Source organism: Podarcis gaigeae (assembly GCF_964106915.1).
Source record: "Podarcis gaigeae genome assembly, chromosome: 17".
NCBI lineage: Eukaryota > Metazoa > Chordata > Lepidosauria > Squamata > Lacertidae > Podarcis > Podarcis gaigeae.
In genome coordinates this window covers 10715792-10743427 of record NC_139694.1, presented here as the reverse complement: position 1 = coordinate 10743427, position 27636 = coordinate 10715792, and the positions used below count along the sequence as shown (strand labels likewise).

General features: G+C 44.2%; 1 protein-coding gene across 6 annotated transcripts in view; it reads right to left on the bottom strand.

The window, feature by feature from the left end:
- Positions 1-27636, bottom strand: part of TRABD2A (TraB domain containing 2A) — a 106286-nt gene that overhangs the window by 12944 nt on the left and 65706 nt on the right. For 5 of the 6 annotated variants that reach the window (XM_083719265.1, XM_083719266.1, XM_083719268.1 and 2 more), the window contains exons 3-4: positions 11005-11151; positions 7442-7616 (exon numbers count right to left, since the gene is read on the bottom strand). In XM_083719265.1, the coding sequence (XP_083575391.1) occupies positions 7442-7616; positions 11005-11151 (322 nt within the window). The remainder of the gene's footprint in view (positions 1-7441; positions 7617-11004; positions 11152-27636) is intronic. The other variant, XM_083719267.1, reaches the window with a different exon arrangement.

The window sequence follows — 27636 nt, the reverse complement described above, 5'->3', positions numbered from 1 at the left end:
GGGAAGGGGAGAAATGAAGGGATGGAATGGAGTATATTGAAAGAAGATGTTGCTGGCTGGCTAGAAAACTGAACAGGATATATTAGTTTTCATTTACGGTTAGCTGCCTAGGATGCCTGCTGTCAAGGGCAGAGTATAAATATTTTAAATCTATCAACTGTAAATAGATGCTTAGACACTAAGTGAAGTCATGTTTTTTGTTCCACCTCTTTGTGCTCCTTGGAACATTGCACAGCTGTCCCCCCCCCCCCAAATATATATATATTAAGAACAGTTTGTCCCTAGTCAGCAACTTATTAAAAGAGAGAGGAGAAATAAAGGCTAGATTTCAGACAGGGCATGGGTTGCAAGTTCAGCACCATTAGTTTCTACCTATGAGTTCACAGAAAACCTAAGGCACAAAGGCATGTTAACAGCACCAGAGGCCTTGACAGAAGCATCTGCTCTGTGCAGTGCAGCCACTCTCCTTGAGACACAAGCATTTGTGGAGCTCAGGGCTAAGGCTGTGTTTTCCTGTCTAATGTTGCTGCTGCAGGAGTCCCTGTACTCCACCACCACCTGTCAGCTGCAGTGCAGACTGTGTCAAGGATTCTTGGTGTATCCTGAAGGAAAGGAGGTATGGAGGATGTCATCACTACTTGAATATTGGGAGAAGAAGGAAATCAATGCTGCTTGAGATCTCTTTACTCTGGTGGGATGCGGGTGGCGGTGTGGTCTAAACCACTGAGCCTCTTGGGCTTGCCTATCAGAAGGTTGGCGGTTCGAATCCCCGCGACGGAGCGAGCTCCCATTGCTCTGCCCCAGCTCCTGCCAACCTTGCAGTTCAAAAGCTCGCCAGCGCAAGTAGATAAATAGGTACCGCTCTGACGGGAAGGTAAACAGCATTTCCATGTGCTCTGGTTTCCATCACGGTGTCCCATTGCACCAGAAGCGGTTTAGTCATGCTGGCCACATGACCCGGAAAGCTGTCTGTGGACAAACGCCGGCTCCCTCAGCCTAAAAGCGAGATAATGCTTCTCGGTAGTGGCGCCCGCCCTGTGGAACGCCCTCCCATCAGATGTCAAAGCGATAAACATCTACCTGACATTCCGAAGACATCTGAAGGCAGCCCTGTTCAGGGAAGTTTTTAATATGTGACATTTTAGTGTATCTTTCATCTTTGTTGGAAGCTGCCCTGAGTGGCTGGGGAAGCCCAGCCAGATGGGCGGGGTACAAATAATAAATTATTATTATTATTATTATTATTATTATTATTATTATTATTATTAGCACCACAACCCCATAGTTGGCTTTGACTGGACCTAACCGTCATGGGGTCCTTTACCTTTACCCAGTGCTTTTATCAGTGGGGATGCAGGGGGATGCATGCCCCTAAACATTTTGTGAATTTTGTACTTTTGTCCATTTACTGTATTTATTTTTCCTGTTCTGAACAATAAAAGGGTGGTTTTCTTGAGTCAAAATGAGAGTACCCCTAAATGTTTTTTTTTAGGGGGGAGCACTGCCTTTACCACTCTAGTGGGCACAGGGATGGAACCAGGAGAACAGTGCGATTTCTTGCTTCCCTTAGATATTCTCTCTGCTTTATGTGAAAAACTAGGGAGGCTCTTTCCTCTTTGCAATCCCAGTTGCCTAAAGCACAACAAATATGAATTTCAGCAGACCTTCTCTGTTGCCATTCACTAGAGGAAGAGGAAGTAGCTTAAAGAAGCAAAGGCACAGGTGAAGGACCACGTGATTTAAATATTTGGGGGGGGGAGCATAATAAGAGTAGACGTCCTTAGAATCAGGGGGCTATGCAGGGAAGCAGGTGGGGAAACTCCTTGCAGGGGGGGAGAGGGCAGATCGAGCCCCTGGCTCTCCCAACAACATATTTCTAATTTAATCTTCTACTTCCTTCTCTCCTGGCTTGATTTGGTTTCCAAAAAGTCTCAGATGGAGCTTGTTAACAAGTTGCTTTTTCTGGAGATGTCAGGTGAATTGTGACTCAGCACTTTTCTCTTTGTGGGAGTCTAGGCTGAGTGGCCTTTCCGTGAACTCTGGAGCTCTGAATGCACTATCTGCCTCCATGAAGCATAAGCCTGCTTTTTGGGGGGGGGGGGTGCCGCTGCAACAATCCCACCATTATCATGTTGCTGCCTCTCAGAAATGGCTAAACAAAACAGAGCTGCTGAGTTGGGCTTGTCATTCCTGCTTGTTATATACAGCCGGCTCCCTTGGTACCTCTGGTTAAGAACTTAATTTGTTCGGAGGTCTGTTCTTAACCTGAAACTGTTCTTAACCTGAAGCACCACTTTAGCTAATGGGGCCTTCCACTGCCGCCGTGCAATTTCTGTTCTCATCCTGAGGTAAAGTTCTTAACCCAACGTACTACTTCCGGGTTTGCGTTTGTAACCCAAAGCGTTTGTAACCCAATGTACCACAGTACAGTGGACGCTCGGGTTGCAAATGTGATCCGTGCGGGATGCACATTCGCAACCCGCAGCAGTGCGCCTACACTCGCACGGGTTGCAATTTGGCGCGTCTGCGCATGCACAAAGCGCGATTTAGCGCTTCTGCGCATGTGCAACTGCCAAAACCAGAAAGTAACCCGTTCAGGTACTTCCGGGTTTCGGCGGTCTTTTGAAAGGAGGAGTTAAGACTGTCATTCCTCCTGGTTACATACTGGGGCGGGGGTCGTGTTTTAACAGTGTAAAATGGAAGTCTTACTTCAAGTTTTAGATAGGGGGTGGCATGTGTTACATTTTTGAAAATTTCCTGGAGGAAATGAACAGAGGTAGGACCTCTCTCATGCTTGTTTTTGTTTGTTGGTTTGGTATTTCTCATAGAGGGGAGCAAGCGCGTTCAGAAAGAGCTTCTCCTACAGTCAGTCCATTTCTTTTACCACTTCACTCTGCTGTCTGTGCAGATGGACCAGCTCTTATTCCACGCCACTGAGTCATGATGGATGTGGCACAACTTTCCTATGCACTACAGTGGGAACTCTGGATGTGAATGTAAGACGCGACTGCGTGGGTCGCGTTTTGCCACTTCCGCGCATGACGTCATTTTGAGCATCTGCGCATGCGCGAGCGGAGAAACCCAGAAGTAACACGCTCCGTTAATTCCGGGTCGCCGCAGAGTGCAACCCGAAAATATTTAAGCTGAAGTGTATTAATCCTGAGGTAAGAGTGTACATCAGAGGTTTTCAACCTTTTTGAGTCCACGGCTCCCTTGACCAACTACAGTCGTACCTCGACTTACAGATGCTTCAGGTTGTGTTTTTTCGGGTTACAGACGCGCCGAAACCCGGAAGTACCAGAACAGGTTACTTCTGGGTTTGGGCAGTCGCGCATGCACTGAAGTGCTGAATAGCAACCCCCGTGTGTGCAGACGCAGTGCTGCAGGTTGCGAACGTGTCTCCCACACGGATCACATTCGCAACCCGAGCGTCCACTGTACATTCGTTCTGTGGCACCCCTGTGGGGCTCAGGAGCCCCATTACGTCACCCTTGCCTGCAGAACTGGCAGCCTCTCACCCTTTTACAAACACCTTTCCTTGTGGAGTGCTCCCTCAGCCTCCTTTCCTCTCCTCTCCCCTCTCCTTGAGAGTCGTGCTGCTGCCACCCCTGGTCTCTGAGCTGCACCGACCCCTGCCCCAAAGAAAGGTGCCTCCTCACACTGCCCCATAGGGGCCTAGGACTTGTCCATCCATTCCCAACAGCAAGGGCTGGTGGGCTGGCTGGCTTGGCTCCATTGCCTGCTTGCTTGCCTACACCTCAGCTCCTGGCAACCAGCACTCCTGGCCAGCCCCAGAGGCACTATTTGCCTGCAAAGCTTGTAGCCAGGGCTGCTGCAACAAACAGCTGTGCAAGCCTTTGGGAGGCAGAGATGCAAGTAGGCATCAGAGGAGGAAGGGAAGGAAAGAGGTACAGAGGCCAGTGTTGCCCACGGCACCCCAGACCATCATTTGAGGCACCCCAGGGTGCCATGGCACACTGGTTGAAAACCAATGCACTGCATATTTTGGGGAAAGTCAGGGAATTTGGACTGTGTTTCCTTTGAGGTTCCTCACTAGAGTCCTGAAGAACACAGCAATATGCAAACTGGCACAGCATGCTCAATCTAATCAGTTTTAAGCCTGACCTCATCAAGGATTAATTCTGATGCAATGTTTTGCAGTTCATAGTCCAGGTATGTCCTCAAACTGGATGCAAAAGGCCAGTTTACACAGCAGTGGGGAGACTGATATATGTATCCTGTTTGTTGGCCCCATGTGGCAACTCCTAATCAGAACTTAAAACATAATACAATAGAATTTATAAAAGCAAGCCAAGACCTCAAACCCACAACCAACTAAAAACAGCAGCAGGATGGGGCCTTAAATCAGCCAGAAGGCTAGGTGAAGAAGAACTCTGCCCAGTCAAGGTAACTAGCTATAGAATTTAGGTGCCATGACTGAAAAGGCCCTGTCCCACATTCCATATTCCTAGGCCCAAACCATACAACCTTTTGATACCAGCACTTTGAATTGCACCCAGAAACAAGTCCTATACTTGCTGCTCATACAACAGCATCAGTTATGACAGCCACCATAAAAAGATAGCATGCAACTAAGACCTTTAAATTACTGGGGAAGTGGTTCCTTCCTACCTTCTTCAAATTAACTGCTTAATTAAACAATATCCTTTCCTGTGATTATTCTGCAGCAAGAGAATTAGCCCCTAGGAAATTTTCCTCTAGCAACTGAATCCTACGCACATTTACCAGGGACTGAAGTACGCTCCACTGTGTCTTACTTTTGATTACGCACATGCATACGATCGCTATGTAATAAAACAGAGAAAGAGAGAGAAGGCTCCAGAAAGAAAATGAGCACAGATAAGGGAAGGGAAATGTGAGAAAGGAGAATCAGAAGATGAACAGTGAGATTCATCAGCATCTATAAATTCATCTCAGAGACATGGAGCAACCCTCTATGTAAAACCCACCCAAAGCTTCGTTGCTCACTGCCAAGCTAGATGTGATGATAAATACGTTACTTTGGATGCTGTGGCATTTTATTTTTTTACACTGTTAATAACCCATCCCCCACTTAACCTGATGAAAACTGGAACACCCTGCAGCACCTGTTAACAATTAGATTCAGGTTAGTTTATTTGTCTCCAGTCATCAGACCATTACAAAGCAAACTTCGATAAACAAAAGGAAATGCCTACCTATGTAAAGTAACACAGGTTTGTAATAAATACAGTGTACACAAACCAATAGCAATTACGTAAAAAATAAGCAAATGTAATATTCTGAATCTCCCTGGCATGTAAACATTTTCCAACCAAAATAACAAACAAAACCTCCTGCGATCACAGCACTTTAGTTGATGCTCTTAGCATAGCACCATGCCTTGTTAGGCCTTAATGTCAGTAATACGGTTAAACCAACTGCCTCGATCCTGCGAGTCTTGGCCTCCTAGGCCTTTAGTGGTTGTTTTAAAAATACAGTGGTACCTCAGGTTAAGTACTTAATTTGTTCCGGAGGTCCGTTCTTAACCTGAAACTGTTCTTAACCCGAAGCACCACTTTCGCTAATGGGGCCTCCCACTGCTGCTGCGCGATTTCTGTTCTCATCCTGAAGCAAAGTTCTTAACCGGAGGTACTATTTCTGGGTTAGCGGAGTCTGTAACCTGAAACGTATGTAACCTGAAGCGTCTGTAACCTGAGGTACCACTGTAAGTAAATGCAATGTTTATCATGTCTCTGTAAAATACTTGAAGCAACATATAATGCCATCAATAATGAAGACCACTTAAGGTTATAAACAAAAACGTTTAAAACCAAATATATATTTAAATCAAACTGAAATCAATTTCTTGCATTTCTTTTCAAATGAATAAAAACACTTCCCCCGCCCCCACTACCAAAAATGTACAAGAATGACTGGAGGCAGAGCCATAGCTATGGGGTTGGGGGGCTAGCCAGGGGGAAGCGTCCAGAGGGGCACCACTGAGGCGCCCAGCCTCTCTCTCTGTGTGTGTGTACGCTAATGCATGTGGAGGGGTGCTAAACTGGGTCTTTGACCCGGGTGAAATAAAGTCTACTTTTGCCCCTGCCTGGAGGTTTTATGAGGGGAAGCATACACAAGACAGGTGCCATAATCATTCGTTCTAATGAGGATAGGAGCAATAAGCCTCCAGGAGATCTGCTGGTTTGAAGAGGAGCAAGGAGGTCCCTATGGGTCAGAAATGCAGTAACAAGCCCCTGAAGAACTAGATGAGCCTCTAGATAGAAGATGAACTAGATGAGCCTCTTTGAAGGATTAATCAGATAGCATTTACTACTACTACTACTACTACTACCACCACCAGATACTAATAATAACCGTTCATGGATCGTGCTAAAATCTTACTGGACCCTTCAAGACATTCACTAAAAATAGAGTAACACCCACATGCATTTTGCTGGTACTGTGGAATTAGAAAAGCTTCTTATGGAAACTTCACATAACGAGAACAAGTTGGCTGTCAGAATACTAGACATGCAAGATATCTACTAAACCACATACAAGTGTAATAAATCGTTGAGTTGACTCATCTTGGCATCTGGTAATTTGCACACACGATAGAGATTCAACACCAAACAGGGAACGAAAAGCTATCAAAGGCATTATAATCATGACAGCAAGAAAAAAGAAAGGGGGAAAAAACAAGAACAAATCATTTTAAAGTTCTCCACACATATATTTAATACTCTTTTCCGGACTGGAAAAGATTTGAATAACTATTAGATGGTTTATAAATAGCAAGCCGCAGCAATGGCTAGACAGCTACATGGAAAATAATGGTTCCGTACACTGTTAAGAAGGGAGAAATGTCTTGTCTTATTCCATTTGCATCAGAAGAAAAAGCTGGATATGAAGCAATGACTTCCAGATTTGAAGCACACAGTTAGCCAAAAGAACAGAATAGTTGTATTTCCAACAACCATTTATGGTTGCCTTCAATTTTGATTTTTAATTATTTTTTATAATGTTTTTAGAATGTTGCACTATTTTAGTGTTGTTAGCCGCCCTGAGCCCGGCTTCAGCTGGGGAGGGCGGGTTATAAATAAAATTTATTATTATTATTATCCAGAAGATGGGTACATTTTTGGTACAAGTAAACAGTGGATGGTGCTATGCAAAAATGCAATTCTGAATGGAAGTCCCAATGATTCAGCACATAGTGTTACAAAAATATTGTGTCTGAGCAGCTTCAAGAACAGGCATAGGCAAACTCGGACCTCCAGATGTTTTGGGACTACAACTCCCATCATCCCTAGCTAACAGGACCAGTGGTCAGGAATGATGGGAATTGTAGTCTCAAAACATCTGGAGGGCCGAGTTTGCCTATGCCTGATCAAGAAGAAACAGCCAGGCCAATGTGACTGCCATTTGACCTTTAAAAACAACAGCAAGCAAAACGTACCTGCTCCAAACGCAAAGAAGAAACTTTTGTCCGGATACTCCTCTAGTAGATCTTTAACTCTCTTGCCCATCCTCTCATTCCGCTTGTAGATTAGCTCCTGGCGGAAGTAGTTGTCAATCTCCTGAGCTGTGATGCGTTCGTGAGGTGGCAGAGTGGAATTGATGAAATTTGGGACCTGTGTGAGAAAGGGAGAAGTACAAATTAAAAGGGAAAGGGAATGCAAATAAAACTCAAATAGTAGATCCCAACTAGATGTTACAGGAGCATAAAGCTATGGCTAACCTGTGCCTCCAGATATTTTTAAGCAAGGAAATTATATGACGTAATGTCATCACCTTCAACCTTTCCGTGTACCTGTTCTGATTTACCGGTCATCACTGCAAGTGGGCACTGAATATAATTATAGAATGGATGTGGGTCAGAAACATCTACCTAGTCCCTTAAACATGACAAGACTTCCCTAAAGAGCATGATCCATTGTAAAGGGTGCCAAGACACATAAGGCTCTAACAGCTCTTTCTTCCGAAAAAAAGGAAGAAACACAGAACAGCAGCTCCCTGAACAAGGCATTCCACATGGCACATCCAGCATAGGTTGTGTAGGGTTTGGGAGGTTAGAATTAGCACACTGCCAGTTGTCTAAGTGAGCCACAGACATAACATGAGTTGTCCTCTCTCATCTGCTCTATAGCTTAAAACAGTAAAGGCAAAGGACCTCCGACAGTTAAGTCCAATCATGAACAACTCTGGGCTTGCGGCCCTCATCTCGCTTTACTGGCCGAGGGAGCCGATGTTTGTCCGCAGACAGTTTTTCCGGGTCATGTGGCCAGCATGACTAAGCCACTTCTGGCGAAACCAGAGCAGGCGCATGGAAACGCTGTTTACCTTCCCACCACTGCGGTACCTATTTATCTACTTGCACTGGTGTGCTTTCGAACTGCTAGGTTGACAGGAGCTGGAACCAAGCAACAGGAGCTCACCCCGTTGCGGGGTTTCGAACCGCCGACCTTCCGATCGGCAAGCCCTAGTCTCAGTGGTTTAGACCACAGCGCCTTATAGTGCTGCAATGGTAGGTGCTTCTAACAAACAGTTGCTTCTGTATTGCAAGACGGTCTACATATAACAATATACCACTGTACTCCCATACCCAATAACTAACAGGCAAATCAACCAACCCTTGCATTTTTTTCATAGGTTGCTAGGTCTGCTCCTTGTAAGGGTTGGTGGATTTGCCCTAAGCAAAGACGGGCTGGATAAAAACAGTATTAAAGAAAGAAAGAAAATGCACAGGATGCAAGGCTCTGGCACAAGAAAGAAGAGGACCTAAAAAGTGAGGTTTACACACTGTTTGCTGCCACCGCAGAGCTCCCTCTTTGCAATTCATGCAGAAGAAAGCAAGACTTGCATTGGCTGTGTGCTTTCATCCAGCCACATTCAGCATTTGCCTGCTGTTGCCAGTTCTTCCCAGGGCTAAGTGGCTCTAAAATGCAAGACTGGAAATTATCTATACGAAGCCACATGGCAGAAGGTGTTTAAACTGTACTGCATCACTTATCAGCATATTGGGACTTTCCATTAGCAACCAGAGACAGCCAGTCAAGGCATAAATCAAACTGCCTTTGACCTATCCATCGCTTTGCCAGCACCCAACTGCTCATTTCTGAATATTATCTTTATTACACTGTGGCTGCTATGACTGATTCCATAGAAGCAAGCAGAACATAACAAAATACATAGAGAAAACTTTGGATTTTATTAACTGGGGAGGTTTTAATTAGGCAGGTTCAAATTTGCTAGTCCACTGTCATTTGCAATGAAATAAAACACTTTAAAATTAAAGAATTAACAGAACTTGGGGGGAAAGCTATATTGTCAAATCTGGCTCCTGTGCAATCAAGAGTGGTAGAGAAAATACAAGAGAAATTTTGGGTGACAAGACTAAATCCATTTGATGCTCAGACAAGCAAAAAAGTGCAACAGGGTATTTTTTTTTTTAATAGGGGGTCATGTAGTATCAGCTGATGCAGTCTTGTCTATTGGTCCAAGAATGCTTCCTTGAATGCTGTGGCTAGTATCCCTGGTTTTTATTGGTTTGGCCTGAGCTGGGCTAAACTCCTGCCATTTACGCCTGTACAATGCCCCACAGGGGCAAAACCGCTGACAAATACCAAGATATCTAACCATGCCACCAGCTGGCATGTTGAATCATCATCAGCTAATCAAAGGCTCTCAACTATTTATAGGGCATTCATGCCTTTCAAAAAAAATTAAAACCATTTTAAAACAAAGCCAGAAAGAGACAGTCAAAAAAAACAACATAGTCCACTTCACTCTTGGAAGCCAAGGGAACAGGCTTTTTACATGTCTCCAAAGAGAGACGTAAAGAGGCACATAACTGAACCACTTGGGAGGAAAGCATTCCACTGCTCTCAAGCCGCAATCAAATAAAAGGTTCTGAACAATCTCAGTTCTCAAAAAGATGGCACTTGGAGCAGAGGCTCAGGGACTGAGAGAGGGGACTATGGGAGGGGAAGGGCATTCCTCAGGATATTCAGGACACAGAGGGCTTCAGTAGGACAACATTAGAACCTTGGATTGGTCCTGGAATCATATAACTAGTGGTATAACTAGTGCTAATATCAAAACACATGGAATGTTCATATCGAGCCATGCCTGTTTGATGAGTGGTAGTTTTTGTAATAGATGGATCTATTAGACCAGGAGTCAGCAAACTTTTTCAGCTGGGGGCCGGTCCACTGTCCCTCAGATCTTCTGGGGGGCCGAACTATATTTTTTGGGGGGGAAATGAACAAATTCCTGTGCCCCACAAATAACCCAGAGATGCATTTTAAATAAAAGGACACATTCTACTCATGTAAAAACACGCTGATTCCCAAACCATCCACGGGCCGGATTTAGAAGGCAATTGGACCAGATCCGGCCCCCGGGCCTTAGTTTGCCTACCCATGTATTAGACCACTTTCTAAGGGAGTCCCACACTGAGCACATGAAAGTAGTTCACGATCTTGACATGACCGAAGCATGAATGACAGTGGACTGGTCTCCATCTTCTTGCAATGGTGTCAGCTGGCAAGAATGTGGAAGCTAACACACACACACACACACACACACACACACACCCCATTTTGGAACTTACATCCGTCCCCTAACTTCACCTTACCCTTTCAAATTGTTTTTTGATACAGGTGGGTCAAAGAAGAGCCAGTATTAACCAAAGTACCAAAGTGACCAAAGGTGTCAATTTTATTTTCATACAACAACAAAAAACATTCAGTGCCCTCATTATTATCACCATCCCTCCATCTTGTCTGCTTAACATATCAGAGGCAACCTTATCATGAAACAGCAGCAAAGACACTTGTAGAAGGAGAATTGTGGACTGCAATACAAACAGACAAAAAATCCACACTACTTAAAATTGCAAAAAAAAAGAAAAAAGTATTCCTTATAAATACTCTTATTTGTTGGAAATACAGGCTAGCTAGCAGGAGAGGCTGGTCAACAGTTATGTGTGAAGCATGAGGGGACGGGGGCAAGACTCACTTGAGAAGTGTCATGATTGAAGATGATGGAGTTGAGGTCCCCACAGTTGTAATGCTTGATAAGGTCCTCTGTTGTATAAGGGATCTGCAGACTGCCTGCTCGGAGATTCTCTTGCTGCAAAAGAGTCTGATTCAAAGCAAAGATCACCTAGGCAAGGGGGAAAGGAGGAAAAGGCAGAGTTCCCCATAAGTCCTTAAATGCATTAGCTAAGAAATATATATATATATATAAAAGGATAAAAATCTTAGCTAAACCCTGCGTGTATCTTTAACCACCCAAACCTCCAATTCATAGAAAGATCATTTTTATCAACATGTGAAGTACTATGGCTTAACACCAATAAATCTCCTAATGACCTAACAATTAGGATGCACGAGCCATTTACTGGTATGTTGCAAGACTGACTAGCTTTTTTGGAGGAAGATGTATGCGGGATGTAATCTACTGGGAGCAGTCAAGTACTGTACAACATTCCGTTTTCCTATAGTGGATGTTTGGTCCAGCCAGTCGAAAACTTCCTGTTTCCTCCTGGGTTGGAACATCCTTCCTTTTGCATGTGACTAGTGGTGGGCATGACCTTACCTGTCCAGGTAATAAAAGGACAAGGCATGCTGCCACACTTTCTCTTTTTCCATTTTCCTTTCATCGTGTGAACTGCAGTGACTGTTAGCTTGCAGTCACTGGGATTATTCCCCCATACATATGGGGTAGATCCACATGTATATATTTGTAACTAAGTCGGCCTTCAGGGATCCAACTGTGAACTGATGTAAGTAAACTTTTATTGACTTTAAATAAGATTGTCGTGTCTTTATTCTTTTTAAGAAGGATAAAAGAGAACTTACCAGGAACATACAATTCAGTTGAACTGTATGATAGTGAGAGGCTTACACAAGCCTGCAACCAGCTATCTGCTGTGCGTTAAAGGGGGAATGTAAACTCTGCTAAGTCAAGGAACTTGCTAATGCAAGTTAGGAAGGATTAATAATATATCCTCTCCTGCCTCCCTGAACATTCCCACAATGTGCATTGCATACTTCTTATGGCCACACTATGTGTTGCTTGCAGTTGTGGGGAGATTTCCCTAGGGTTTTTTTTTCTTTGAAAGTTTTTTGTTTTGTTTTGTTTGCTTTCTTTGAAAGGCTACACTCTTGAGTATTATTTATTTATTTATTTGTTGTTGTTGTTGTTGTTGTTGTTGTTGTTGTTGTTGTTACTTGAATTTATATACTGCCCTATACCCTCGGGTCTCAGGGCGGTTCACAGAGCAGAGCCCTATAGAAAAATAAGGGATATTTAATTCTCTCCTCCCCCCCCCCCGCACTAAAAACTGTTCCCTCTCCCCTCCACAGCTGCCTCTCTTATGATAACAGAGGGACCTGTATGTAGGGATTGGTGTGTCTTCCTGTGTAGGGAGGGGGAAGAGGGATATAAGGGCAACTTGTAAGCAAAACCAAGACAAGGATGTAGATATCCAAAAGGGGGGGGGAGGTTAAGCAGTCCGTCCCCTTTCACCATTACTCTGCTCATGACTGCAACCTGCCTTTTTGCTTAACATGAAAAATTACATTAATGAGAGAGTGGGGGGATTTCGGTGATTAGTTGTTCACCTCAAGTTTGATTATCAGTACAAGTTTAATGCATGAGAAGTTGAAGAAGCAGTTTTAATTTGGTAGCAGCTGCGCTAGGGACAGTATTACATCAGCATATTGATTTTGAATCTCCTGTTACTACGTCGAATAGTTTCCCACAAAGAATACAATGTTCAGAACGCACCAGGAAATCCACTAATCAATTTGTTAATATTTTTTATCTTACACCTATAGGCTTCCACGGTTCTCCACTTTTCTGTTGCATTGTGCAGTTCTCATTCCACACTGGGGCTTGCTTAAATCTAGGTATCCTTTCTAAAACGGCAATTCCGGGAGTAAGTTCCATTGAACATACCAGCATTTATGTCCAAAGGCTGTACTGAACAAACCTTTACTCAGAGGAGACCCACTGAAATTAATGCACCTAAGTTAGCCATGGCCATTCATTTCAGTGGGTCTACTCTTGAGTAAAACATAGTTGAGTAAAACATAGTTGAATATGTGTGGTAGTAACCACACATAGGATTCTGCTGCGAACAGAAGCAGAATCCCATGTAGATGAAGCCATAGTTCACTGTATGTGTGTGCGTGTGCCATTGCAACCCAATAGCACCTACATGGGGTACAATATGGCTTATCGAGGCAATGAATAAGGTTGCAGTTAAAGAACTGATATTCTTTTACGTTCTGTAAACAGTGGTCCCTTTATGGCAGATGGATCACACAAAGCTAATAGCTGTTATAAATGGAAGGCCTTTATGCAGAAGCAAAACCTAAAAGCTTCCCAGTCTAGTTTGTTCTAGCAAACGTTATCATGTCGGGCGATTGCGATACCAGGTGCAGCGTCAAACAGTGTGCCCTTTGTGAAGAGTTTATCTTTGGTACACAGTTAAGTGACCTACAGTCAAAGGCTTTCATAACAAGGGAAAATTCCAGAGCCTGTGAATTCTAAAAGGTGTTGTTGTTTTTTCCTTTGTCAAAAGGTTTTGACCAATGGAAAGGGGAGACGGAACGGATAAAATGCAAACTTAATCGAGAAGTGGGTCCCAAAAATTAACAAAGTGTCAAAAGTCCAAATCCTTGTTTCCTTTTTCATGATTTGCTTCAAAAAGAAAATTCCAATAAGGAAAGCAACAACTTAGCATTTCTATAGTGATTTGAGAGTCCAAGCATTTCATACACATTACCTTAACAACCGTTATATCAACTCCTTAAATAGATTAGCAATATGCTTATATTGCAGATGGTGGCTGGGGAATAACATCTTGCCGAAGGCTACCTAGTGAGGCAAAAATATGAACTGGGACTATCCTGAAGAAGCGTCTCCACCCCCATCGTTCTACCCCGACACTGAGGTCCAGCACTCAGGGACCTTCTAGCGGTTCCCTCACTGCAAGAAGCCAAGTTACAGGGAACCAGGCAGAGGGCCTTCTCGGTAGTGGCACCCGCCCTGTGGAATACCCTCTCACCAGATGTCAAAGAGAAGAACAACTACCAGACTTTTAGAAGACATCTGAAGGCAACCCTGTTTAGGGAAGCTTTTAATGTTTGATGTATTACGGTATTTTAATATTTTGTTGGAAGCCGCCTAGAGTGGCTGGGGAAGCCCAGCCAGATGGGCAGCGTATAAATAATATTATATTATTATTATTATTATTATTATTATTATTATTATTATTATTATTATCCTGGTTCATAGGTCAGTCAAAGAAGGCCGCTACACTATGCTACCTCTAAACAACTTAATTATAGTAGATGATAGATAGATGATATAGATAGATAGATAGATAGATAGATAGATAGATAGATAGAGAGAGAGAGACAGATAAGGGATGGGGTTAGGGATGAGGAATCCAAAAGATGGAATCCCTCCCAGCTGATCCTAAATTGGCCATATGACATGCAAGGCGTGGCCAAGGCAAAAGTGGGTGTGGCCAAAGTAGGCGTGGCAACCACCCCAATCAACAAACAGCACACATCTCCCCACCTGCACACACAAAACACGTTCCACATCTGTATAATATTCCCTTTCACAGCTGCACTCCCCCCAAAAATATAAACATTGTTTCACTCTGACCTACTTTCACAGGATACACCACCCTGAGCTCTTCACAGAAAGAACAGGATTCTAAAAGAAAATGATTCTACTCCGTAGAACCATGTAAGATTGACCTTTGCAAGAAGCTGGCTCTGTTTAAAACGAATTTAACTAACTCTTTAGAAATTACCAGCAGAGTGGAGCAACTCCACAAGTCTGCTGTCCCAAAAATGTTTGAATAAAGAACTTAGCAGGTTTTAATTTTGACTAAACATGCAGCATGAAATAAGTTAGCATGTAGAACTTAAGAACATATACTGGACTGACATACCACACCAACTTCAGCTCCAGGATCAAACCAGACTTGGTGTTGCTACATCTGAGATCAGAATCCCAGCAGTTTTTTTATACAATACAATAAAATAAAGTTTAAAAAGTGCAATGGACACATGTGTGTATAACTGGAGCAAGTGCATGGCATTGGAGAAATGATAACAACTCCCCTCCTCTCAGAGGTTTTCCCAGTTAAAATGCTTCCTCTGTGTATAGGTTAAAAGGTAAGGGTAAAGGACCCCTGGACGGTTAAGTCCAGGCAAAGGTGACTATGGTGTTGTGGCACTCATCTCGCTTTCCAGCGGAGGGAGCCGGCGTTTGTCCACAGACAGCTTTCCAGGTCATGTGGCCAGCATGACTAAACCACTTCTGGTGCAACAGGGCACCGTGACAAGTGCCAGAGTGCATGGAAACACCATTTACCTTCCCGCCACCACGGTACCTATGTATCTACTTGCGCTGGCATGCTTTCGAACTGCTAGGTTGGCAGAAGCTGGGACAGGGCAACAGGAGCTCACTCCATCACAGGGATTCGAACCACCAACCTTCCGATTGGCGAGCCCAAGAGGCTCAGTGGTTTAGACCACAGCGCCACCATATAGGTACCATATACACTGCTTACATTTTGCCCAATGGGCAACTGGCAGCTCCGAGGTGCATTTATTTAGAGAAATGGCACACAAGGATGAGTTAAGCTTCCTGTCCTAGCGCCTTGGTCCCAATATGAATCAGGAGTGCTGACATGTATTTAAATCCATAAAATGTAAAAATAAATAATTTATATTTTTAACTCCTTGTTTACGTATACAGCTGTGCACCTCAGATATTATTTTCTCCACGCCATGCCTCTCCAAATAGTTTCCCTCATCTCCTGGCCTCCTTCCACACCTATATTCTAAACCACTTTGCCTACCTGAATTGTAAACATTTCATGGCTTAGGCCTGGTTTGTACTTGCCTCTCTCACACACACCTCCTTCCCCTACCACAAAGTGCCCTTGTGTCCCACACAAAGCCACAGCCACACTTCCCCAATGTCCCTCACTTAACATTACATTACACTCCCTCCCTATATTTAACTTTCTCTCACGGAAGGTCCACACTGAGCATGGGCATGGCAAACTCTGGCCACAAAAATGCCTACTTAACAAAAATTTCAAACATGTCACATAACTCATGAGTAACTGCACATACTAGATGTTCCCTTTGATCTAACACAGCAATTTCCAAAATAAGATGTAGTACAAATGGAGTTTTTCCTCAAAAGCAGCCCAGAAAATCTGTGGATGAAAAATGTACCGTGCCACTCAACTTCCCCATCATACATTTTTAAAAAGTTCCCAGTAAGCCATATAATATCCTTTCTACTCCAAATTCCACATGGAACACCCTAAAACTTACCTCCCCTACACTGCCAAATTAGAAAATAGTTCAAAAGACCAATTTCATACTATAAGATACAGAACCTGGTCTCCCTGCCCTATCCACATTTTTCATTATAATGTCGGTATTTGATTCAGCGGACCCACCCTTAAAGCAAGGTGACAACTTGGGTCCTTTAACAGAATCATTCTTGCAGCTGTATAATACTCTAGTTTGGGTAAGCAGAAAGTCTCAAGTCTTTTGGAGAAGTACTTGGGGTGAAACTGGTGATAATGTCCTGGGATGGCGGGAAATACAACAGAATTTACAAATATTATATGCAATGCACGCCATTTCATGGTTGGGCCTTCTGCAAAGAATCCAGTGTACTAATTATAGCCCCAGATGAAAAGTGGCCATCGACACATGTCCTGCATAAGCAATTTTACAACACTAAAGCAGATTTTCGATATTGGGAAATCTATTCCCAATAGATGTTCTGCATATAGGTAGTGCTGCTGCTCACTAACAGAAAAGTGGAGGGAAGTTAGGCAAGGAAGAAGTAGTCAGCTGGAAAGTGTGAACTGACTAACCAGAATATATACTACACTTTTACAACAACAACAACAACAACAACAACAACAAAACCCCACACAACTGTTGTTATTGGTATCCCCCGAATAAACTGCACAGAATACAAATTCCTTTTTACCCCTTTGCTCCCTTACACTGTGATGCATTTGTTATTCCAAAACCTTCCTGAGACTGGCTTGCAGGAAGCCAAGCCAAGTTTGTTGCCTTTTCAGAAATATTTCTCACCCCCCCACCCCACCCACAACCCAAACAAGGATGCACCATCCCTACTAAAACGCATTCACACCAACATCAAAGCATCTTCTGAAAGGATGCACTGGGAGAACAAAAGTAACAACTTTATTTGAAACCTTCCCCCACAAACACACACACACACACACACACACACACACCCCCAACTCCCTATTTCCACCACAATCTCTCCCTCCTCCCTGTCCCCAATTTTTGATAGTGTGGAAAAAATTGATTAAGCTTTGTAGTCAACATAGTGCTCCAGGCTTCATTCTCCTGGCTGAGATTTCTTCAGCTGTCAGGGCAGGGGTGGGGAGACACTTGTCCCTTTTGCCAGCATTGTTGGAGCAGCCTGCTAGGCCAAGGGGGTGGGGTATGAGAGGGTTAGAGCCCGGCAGATGCCTTTTTTGTCAAAGACAAAAGACCCCCAGCCATCCTCTCCACTTTTCATCACTTTCATCCAGGCCGGATCAAAGCACTGCTCTGCATATGAAAGGGGCCCCGCATTATGCGCCTCAAATTAGCCTATCGCCACCCCGCTAGCCTCTGAGGCCTTTCAACAAAAGCTCCCACATCTGTTCCATCCGATCCGTTTGCCTCATCTTCTCTCTCTAGCTCAGAGTGTGTTGTGTGTGTGTTTGTTTCTTCCCCACCCTCCGTTTGGAAAGCAATTCAGCTCCCTGAATTATAGTTCAGGGAGAGAAGGTCTTCCTCTCCCTCTCGGCTGTTTTTAATAGTCTCTAGGGATCCTTTCGACCTGCTGTACTCACTCGAGCCACTCACGCTGTGGGTACTCTGGCACAATGGATCCGTTTCTGCACTCGCCTTTCTTCACCTGATGCAGGAGACTCGGGCGCCGAATGTTGCAAGCGAAGGCCGCTAGCCCTGAATCAAAGCGATCCTCGAATCAAAGGCAGGGTGGCTATGAAAGTCAATAATCCTCTTTTGTCATGGTAATGGTTCGTGCCAAGCACTGAGAAGAAAAGCGGGACTCTCTGCTTAGATGCTGTGCACTTCCTTAGATGTGCTACGCCGGCCTCTCAGCTGCTTTTGAAGCCCTGCTCAAAGCCTATAACCTGAACTTTCCTCAGACCCCGCGAAGACCCACCCAGGGCACAAATACAGGGGAAAGGGCCAAGCAAGATTTCACAGCGGATCCCTTTTTAAAAAAAATAATAACAACTTCATGCGCCATGGGTATATATGGATGCTACACCGGAATTTGCAGTCTACAATTCATAAATATATTTATCGAATTTTTATCTCCTGCTGAAAGGTTTTGTGCGCTTGGCTCTCTAAAACGGAATGAAGGGCAGCGTCTCACTTTATATGGCATATAGGATTGCTGTGGATAAAACGGGGCTTCCCACAGTAACTACATAGATGTGAGTGCACAATTGTGGTAGCTCCTCGGTTGGTTGGTGTGTGGTGCTGATAATGCCAAGGTTGCAGGTTTGATCCACATACAAGACAGCTGCCTTGCAGTGGGTTGGACTAGATGATCCTCAGGGTCTCTTCCAATTCTACGATTCTAGGATACACATGTTCTCACTGTACATACATTGTTTGGGGGCCCTGACTGGACCAGCTCTCCAAGGGCACATATACAGTTGCTTAAGGATGCATATTGTCAATCACTCTCTTCGTATTTGCTGCCCAAGACACTCAGGTATGCTAAACCAAATAAGACTGTTACATAAACATGTACAGTAGAGACGCTCTCTCTGATAATTCTGTGGAGGCTGTACAAATACAGTGGTACATCGGGTTAAGAACTTAATTCGTTCTGGAGGTCCGTTCTTAACTTGAAACTGTTCTTAACCTGAAGTACCACTTTAGCTAATGGGGCCTCCCGCTGCCGCCGCACCGCCAGAGCATGATTTCTGTTCTCATCCTGAAACAAAGTTCTTAACCCGAGGTACTATTTCTGGTTTAGCGGAGTCTGTAACCTGAAGTATCTGTAACCTGAAGTGTCTGTAACCCGAGGTACCACTGTACGCAAGTTCACCCCAAATCTTGCAAGCCAATCCCTGGAATACAGCTGCACATAACAGCATCATGTACAAAATAAGCAGCAAGCCATCAGATTTTAAGCCCTCTTGGTCTATGTTTACTCATTAAGCCAACCTGGCAGAAGAGCAAGATTATCTTGCATTCAATTTGAACCAAGAAATTGCTTTCCAGAGATATATTTATTTTTATGCACCCAATTTTTTAAAAAATGCATGATTCAATTTCCAATGCACATTAAAGCACAGAAGTAATAGGTGAGCTGTTATCCTGCTATTTATGTAGTTATTTCATTTTACCCTCACCCTTTAGCCCTAAAATGGGGACGTCCAAGTAGAGGTTAGCCCACCTTGCATATAGAGGGTGAGCAGGCAAATTGTTTTTTTCCTCCACTGCCAACACTGTCCCCAAAGTTCAACACATTCTCTACAGGAGGCAATGGCATCCATTTCATTTGTACAAGGAAAAGTCATGGGGTACAACTCAAGGGAATCATAGATTGGTCCAGAGCTCCTCACTGCTCTCCAATGGCTGCATCAGTTGGCCGGGCTGCCCCCACACATGTACCACCAACAACCACCACTACACCACTGGAAGTAACAGCAGTATCTGGTGCAGGGCTGTCTTAAGCATATCCGGCACTGTGGTGCAAATATTCCTCCGGCGCCCCCCGTTTCTGCCCCCCCATTTCCCAGGACCCCAAAGTTGTTGACAGCATGTAGCCTTGAGTGGGAGATCTTTCAAGGTAGAGTGGATGGGGGGGGGGAGCGGTGGTAAGAGTCATGTTTATTATGTGCAGAGCTTGGGATGCAAGCACACGCCACGCAGCCGAGGAGGTAGTGTGTCGCGGAGCCAGCAGAGAGAGCTCCGGACTGCGGGAAAGCATCCGGAGCCTTCCCACCTCCGCCGGGTGCTGGAGGCACACAGGCACCAAGCCCCTGCTTACCTCCCCGCTCTCCCCTCCTCAGACTCTCCCCAGACTCTCTGCCTGGCGCCCTCCACTGCTTGGCACCCTGGCTCACTGCGCCACTACGCCCAATAGTAAAGACGTCCCTGATCTGGTGTGAGAGCCATGCTTTGCCCTTTCTCAAATGCACTAAAGATTGCATCCTGCTTATCTTGTCTCAAAAACAAAAACAAACAAACTGTGGGAGCCACCTGCACAGCCCCACTTTGGGTTTTCTTTCCTAGTCACACTGAAGTGTGACAGGAGTTTTGGAAACCAACTGTATACACATCAGTATGCTGATGTCACACAACTCTATTTCGCTATAATATCTGAATCAGGAGGGGCTGACCCCAGTAGTTCAGGCACCGGTGACTTCCAAGATTAGATTACTGCAATGTATTCTATGTGGGGCTTTCCTCGAGTTTGACCAGAAACTGCAGTTAGTGCAGAATGAATAATAATAGCTTAAATGTCCCGGGCCCTAACAAATCCTCCACCAGGGCCAGGGCTTTTTCAGTGACAGCTCCAACCTGGTGGAATGCCCTGTCCCACAAGATTAGGGCCCTGCAGGACTTGATCTCCTTCCGCAGGGCCTGTAAGTCAGAGCTATTCCACCTGGCCTTCAATCTGAATAAGCCTGATCCTCTATTCCCTTTTCCCTTTCCTCTTCTATGAAGACACCCTTTCTGGGACCCCACATTTAATTCTTCCATGGTCTCCTTGCTGGCCCTAGTAGGACCAACTTGGCCAGTTAGCCCTGGTGATCATTCGATGTCTACTGACTGGGTTGGGTTTTTCCCCAAAATGACCCCTGAATTTTTGAATTTTATTGATTTTATGTTGTATTCTATGCTGTTTTATGCTGTTTTAAAGTCGCATGGAGTGCATGGGCAGCGTGGGGGCCGAGCCACCATGTCACTCCCAGTGCCACCCCCCGTGGTGTGCCATTTTGTCAACACCTCAGGGATGACAGCCAGGGCGGCCCACATCTCCTGCACCCCTCTTCGTACGACCCTGCCCATGGAATAGAAATGTCAAATCTTCAGTCTTTATGATCATAAACTGGGAGGTGGGGTTTTTGCGTGTGTGTGTGCTTGAGACAATTTTGAATGACAGGAGTAGAGTCCAAGGCAGCTACTAACAACATTACCCCGCCTGGTAAATGGCAGGCATTGTGAAGGGGCTGTCAGAATACCTTTGGCCATGACACCTGCAGGCACCTTAACGCCCTCTCAGTCTGGAGAGGCTCTGCTTACAATTACTACAAATAAATCCAGCATTAGCAATTGCAAGGAAAGGGAACTTGACTTAATCGCACCCCCATTTTAAAATGAAGTACAGATGTAGCTCAAGGACATTAGCGCGAAGCCCACTCTGAACAGCACATTACAAAATAGGCTCTCACCCAAATTGCTAACAATCAAAATCAAATACCCATTTTCAAGGATAACTTCTTTTGTGCAGGAGAAATAAGCAAGGAAAACCAATTGCATTTGTGTTATTATTTCAAAACAGGTCTGCTAAGTGTTCAAGGAACTTTTCCTAATTGTCAAATAGCCTTTCACAAGTATCTATTTGCCTGAGAACTTCAGATAAAATCTTTAGCATTCAATTAAATGATTTTTTTTTTAAGGAATGAAATGTCAGGCTTATTGACATTGAAGTTCCAATATTTAGCACCATTACTGGAACTCAAGGGGTGATTTTCTTTTTGAAAGAGGAGTTATCATTTGAGCACACAAACAGGTGAAAAGGTGGTATCTATAGCAGCTACCCATGCAACTTTTCCATTTATGATTCTATGGATCAGCAAAGATAACACATCAACCTTGGGGAGGGTGTTTGCACAGTAGAACCAGCATGACCAATGGTTAGGGGTGATGGGAGTTGCAGCCCAGCAACAACTGAAAGGCCACAGATTCCCCTTCCCTAATATCTTTTCCAGAGTAAAAATATCAGCCAGCATCAGAACCACTGGCCCTAGAACGCTTACAGTAAGCTAAAATAATCAATTTATACCTAAACTGAATGAAAAATAATAATCCAAGAGGCCAAGTACCCAAATTTACTAAGGACAGTCATCTATTTTTAGGGCTCTGGTCCAAGTTCAGATTAGAGAGACAGAACCATAAGAAGATTGCTGAGGCCTTGAAGCTGCCCATCAACAGCTAGCAGCCCCAGGACAGCGGACTGAGCAAGCACACAGGTCACCCTCTCCCCACTATAATGAATCACAGAATCAAAGAATTGTAGAGTTGGAAGGGACCAAATGATCATCTAGTCCAACCCCCTGCAATGCAGGACTATGCAGATGTCCCTTATGGGGATCGAACCTGCAACCTTGGCGTTATCAAAACCACACTCTAACCAACTGAGCTATCCAGGCTCTATTAATAGATTGTGTTTTTATTAAATTAAATTATTTCTAAATATCCATCTTGACATTTATTAAATTTATATCCCACACTTCCCACCGAAGGAGCACAGATAAAGAGACATGTAAATGAACAAATGCAAATCTGCCCTGTATTTTGGTGACATGTTTCCTCTTTTGTGGCGGTTCATACGCAACCACCCTAAAAGTAACAAACAATTGCGACGAAATGAGGATCTTTGGTTCCTCTCAGTATCTGCTCCCCAGACAGAGCTTCACAGAATATCAGCTTTGATGAAACTTTTCTCCATTCGGATAGCCTCGGAAGGGCACTCCAAAACATTATCCTTCCCCACAAAAAAACATGAAATATAATGTCAGCAGAAGTTCATTTACAAAGGTAGACAGATACTCCATGTAAATATCTAAAACACAGGACACTAAAATGTTCAAACAGAGTTTGTATGTTTTAGTTCAGCCATTTTGTTGTTAACTTCACCACCAATGGATTAGATTAGCAATGGCTATTAAATAAAGCAACACAATTTTCCTCAGCCTTCATTGATTCTGCATTCTGAAGTAGCCAGAACGGTTGAGGAGAGGGGATCATGTCACATCTCTTAGCTAACTTCCACCACTTCTCTACAACTGACCCATTTAGTTTTGCGCAGGTAAGCAACGCTGTCCGGTTGGCTCCACCACCTGGTCCTAAAAGTGCACCTTGGATCGTGCCTAGATCTTCCAGAGCACAGAAGGGTTGAGTGGCAAAAGCACAGGGGAAGAAGTGTGGAAAAGACACTGCTTTAAGGTTCATGCTGCACAGTTAGACATTTGAACACCAAAGTGCAAACAAAACAATGGTTCCACCTTCAGGTTTCAATTACATCTCATTTATGGATTGAAAACAACAGCAGCAGACAATAACAATTTTATTCTCGGGAGGAATAAGCAGACATTGGCAATTTCCGCTCTTGTTTTTGTCAGAATTCTCTGACATCCTTTTACACCAAGTCACCTGCTTGGACAGGGCATGAATGTGAGCTGGGAACATCCCGGTTCAGCTTTCACCATGACCATGTGGGAGGTAATCCACTGGGAGCAGTCAAGTACAACATTCATTGTTTTGCTAGAGTGGACATGCAAGGGAATGTTTGGTCCAGCCAGTCAAAACTTCCTGTTCCACCTGGCCTGGAGCATCCTTCCTTGCATGAGACTAGTAGGTGGGCGTGACCTTTCTAGACCTGGTAAAAAGCCAAGTCATGCAGCCACCTCTCCTCTTTTCGACCTTCTTGTTCATCCTGTCTGCTTCCCGCATCACCTGGACCAAATTGCTGGCTGCCAGAGAGGTCCCCCAGGTAATCTCCCATATGGGGTAAGCCTGTTTGTAACTTTAAGCCTTAAGCCTGCCTTCAGGGAACACACTGTGCTCTGCCTGATCGTAAGTAAAACTACTTTTTGTTACTTATGAATATGTCTTTATTCTTTTAGGAGGGATTCAAAAGGGGTGTTACCAGGAATATTAGAACATATCTCAATCTGGGCAAGCCAGATTGAATTGCTTATTGTCTTAAGAAACTCACACAAGTTTGCAACCAGCTTTCTGCTGCGTAAGAAGGGGGGTGCACTCTGCTAAGTGAAGAAACTTGCTAGCGCAAGTTAGGAAGGATATTAATAAACAATATATCCTGTCCTGCCACCCTCAACATTCCCACAGGTGTAGTTACGCCACTATTCTTTCAATCTGCAATATCAATTCCTATTTCTGATGGAAGTGCCCATGGTTAGGGATTCAAAATGGTAGACAAGAGGGAGGGACCAGCAAGCATGGCAGAACCCTGGTATTCCCACCAGTATTCTGGTAAAAGAAAAGCAATCTTAAGAAGGGGGGAACCCAAAGGTAATATGTTCAGTGGTCAAGGAATGGTGCCTTACTATTGGAGCAGGAAAAATAAAAACTGTGCAGAAAAGAGGAATAGAATTGAGTTTCCTAAGAAAAAAAAGGGCATGGCTGACTCTACAAGTGAACAGGAGCATTTCATACTGCAATGTTTCACTGCAGTTCCCTCATATAGGAATTATAATGCTGAACCTTACAAGTTGCTGTCGGGATTTCTATGTGAAGCACTCTGGAAAAGCACTTCATAAATATCACTATTACCATTATGTATAGGACAGATTTTCCACTAGTTCAACCCAGCATAACTAACACATGTTTTACAGACAGAGAGTCTCCCTCGGAGTACAGCTGTAAGGAAAAACAATAGAAATCATAATTACAGATTGGCAGTGCTTCCATAATATACTGCAGGTGTCACTGTAGGCATGGAAATCCTAGTCTTTATAACTCTGGGTTAATCCTGCACTTTTTACTTTTTTGGTAGGCGGTGTTTGCAGGCAAATTTGGTGTCTATTTTGTCTCTCAGCAGAATGGAGTGTTTTGCTTTAAATATTATTGGTGGTACTCTAGGCCCCCAGTCAGGTATCTCTCCCCTTTGTGTTCAGTCAAGACTAGAACAAGATGGCAAGCAAGGGGTTTCAGATCCTTTCTTTAACGTACTGAAAGAAATAGAAAATGAATTATAAAGTTTATCTCCCCTCCCCATTCCCTCATGCAGTTAACATACCAGGACCTAAAGACCCTGGGTTTAGATCTCACCCTTCTAGATTAAACCAAATCTAGTTGATGGATCTTCAAACCCTAAAAATACAGTATCACAAAATATAAATGAATACAGTCCATACCATGCTATCCACAGAGTATTTCAGGCAGCTTTCATGCAATGGGAGGAAGCTGCTTAAAACCAAAACCCACACATGAAAAACACCAGGAATCCCAGGACTACAACCAAAATACATGTTTTCCGTTTAGATACACTGCCAGAAGTCATCTGGAGAGGTTGAGTATCACCAATACACAGATTATCACGACACCCATCTGTCCCCCACAATCAAATACAGTGGTACCTCGGGTTAAGAACTTCATTCGTTCTGGAGGTCCATTCTTAACCTGAAATTGTTCTTAACCTGAGGCATCACTTTAGCTAATGGGGCCTCCTGCTGCCACCGCGCGATTTCTGTTCTCATCCTGAAGCAAAGTTCTTAACCTGAGGTACTATTTCTGTGTTAGTGGAATCTGTAACCTGAAGTGTCTGTAACCTGAAGTGTCTGTAACCCAAAGTACCACTGTACAAGTAGGGTTGTGGGTGTTCTAAATCAGCATCTGGGTGTAGGCAGGGCTTACTTTCAGCCAGAACTCACCGGAACTCAGTTTTGGCACCTCTCAGGTTGGCACCATTGCCATTGTAAGAGAACAAGGGAGACGTTCATGGCGAGTCCTAGCACCTCTTTTTCTAGAAAAATAGCACTGGATGTAGTAATGGACAAGATGAGGATCATTAAACAAGACTCAGTCCAGAGAAGACAGTAGTGCTTTTTGTCCACAGCTGGCCATTCCATTAGGAACTTGACCCTCCAGCTGTTTTTGGACTACAACTCCCACCATCCCTAGCTAACAGGACCAGTGCCCAGGGATGATGGGAACTGTAGTCCCAAAACAGCTGGAGGGCAAAGTTTGGCCATCAGTGCATTAGGCAAACCAAGGCAACTGTCTTAGGCAGCAGGTGTGAGGAAATTGATGCTCCTTGATGGACCATCCCCACTCCATCCCACCTGGCCAGTCGTACGGCTCTCGATGTCTGCTTTCCCCTGCCAATCTCTAGGAAGATCCATGGGGGACCTCAGGGCAAGGCATTCTGGACAAGGTGACCATGAAAGTGCCTGTGCTGACATTACGCTGATTTGAAACCCCTCTGCTCCCAGGGATTTTAGGTACCATCAGCTGCAAACCACCGCAGCAGCACAGGCTCTTTCATGGCCACCCTGCTTAGCATATACCTCACTCCAAGGACCCCAAAGGACCTTTTTCGAGTGAATAAGAATGGTGGAGGGCAGCTGAATCTCTTGGTGGGTAACAAGACGAGTGGCTCTGAAAAAGTTGTGCACCCCTCTTAATGATCAAGTCTGCAGGCTGGTTTCTCCCACTTGTTTCATCACCCCAAGTTCTCCAGAGAAGTCACTTGGCTTTACTAGCTGGGAGACAGCAGTTGGGAATTTTGTCCAGCACCTGAGCTCCTTTCCCTTAGTGGGCCAAAAAGAAATATGAAAAATGAGCCCATGGTTGTCCAGATGCTACAGCCTAGTCTGGTCTTGGTATGGACCTTTCCAAGTGGTTGTTCCTAGTTGCTCCAGCTATCTATGGTTGCTTACTTTTCTTAATGGCACTAGACCTGACATGACAACTCTACAAATCCTACGAGTGGGAAAATGGCCCCAAGATTATCTGTCCACTGTTGTTGGCTTCCTTGCTGCTCTCTGTTTAGAAGACAATATAGTGTGCACCTAACTTACTCTCAACTTAAGCTACCAATTCCTGAGTCATAAAGGCTGCCTATGAATAAAACAGTGCATACAAATTCAGTCTAATTATGCTTTCTATCATATCCATTTATGGACAACTGAAACAATGGAAACGTGTCAAATCAGAAGGAAAATCTAAAGAAATGGTTTGCAAAACCAGCTGTCCCAAATTCAATTCATCACAGAAGTCAGCTTGATCCAGTCAGAATTTCTAGACACCTCCCTTGCAATTGCTTTACACATTCGTTATTTGAAAAGCGCACATTGCAATCTAGATCGACATGAAATGAAGCCAGGAAAGGACCTGTTCTCTTGTTTGAATTATCTCAAACAAATCAGCAAGGGTTTGACATTCAGCCATTTGTTTCATCTGCCATTTGGATGCCACAGGCCTTGGTTGGAAGCCCTCCAACAGCTCACTCAGCGACATGGCTTCAGTGTGGCTTGAAACTGATACTGAGGTGTCAGACATGCAAGCCCACAATGATTTCACGACATGAAAGGAGTTAGTCAAGGAGGTTTTCCATGGCATTGGAGACCCACGTCGCTTGCACACATTCTCTCTCTTTCAGCACTTGCAACGTAAAGAGCATAGGGTGACATTTCGGATGGGGAGCTGGTGACCATTACAACTTGCACTAAACATTTTTTCAGAGAAATTTTTAAAAATATAACTAGCCAAGGAAAAGTGTACCAATATAGACCAAACAAACAAAAAACCCCTCACAACAATA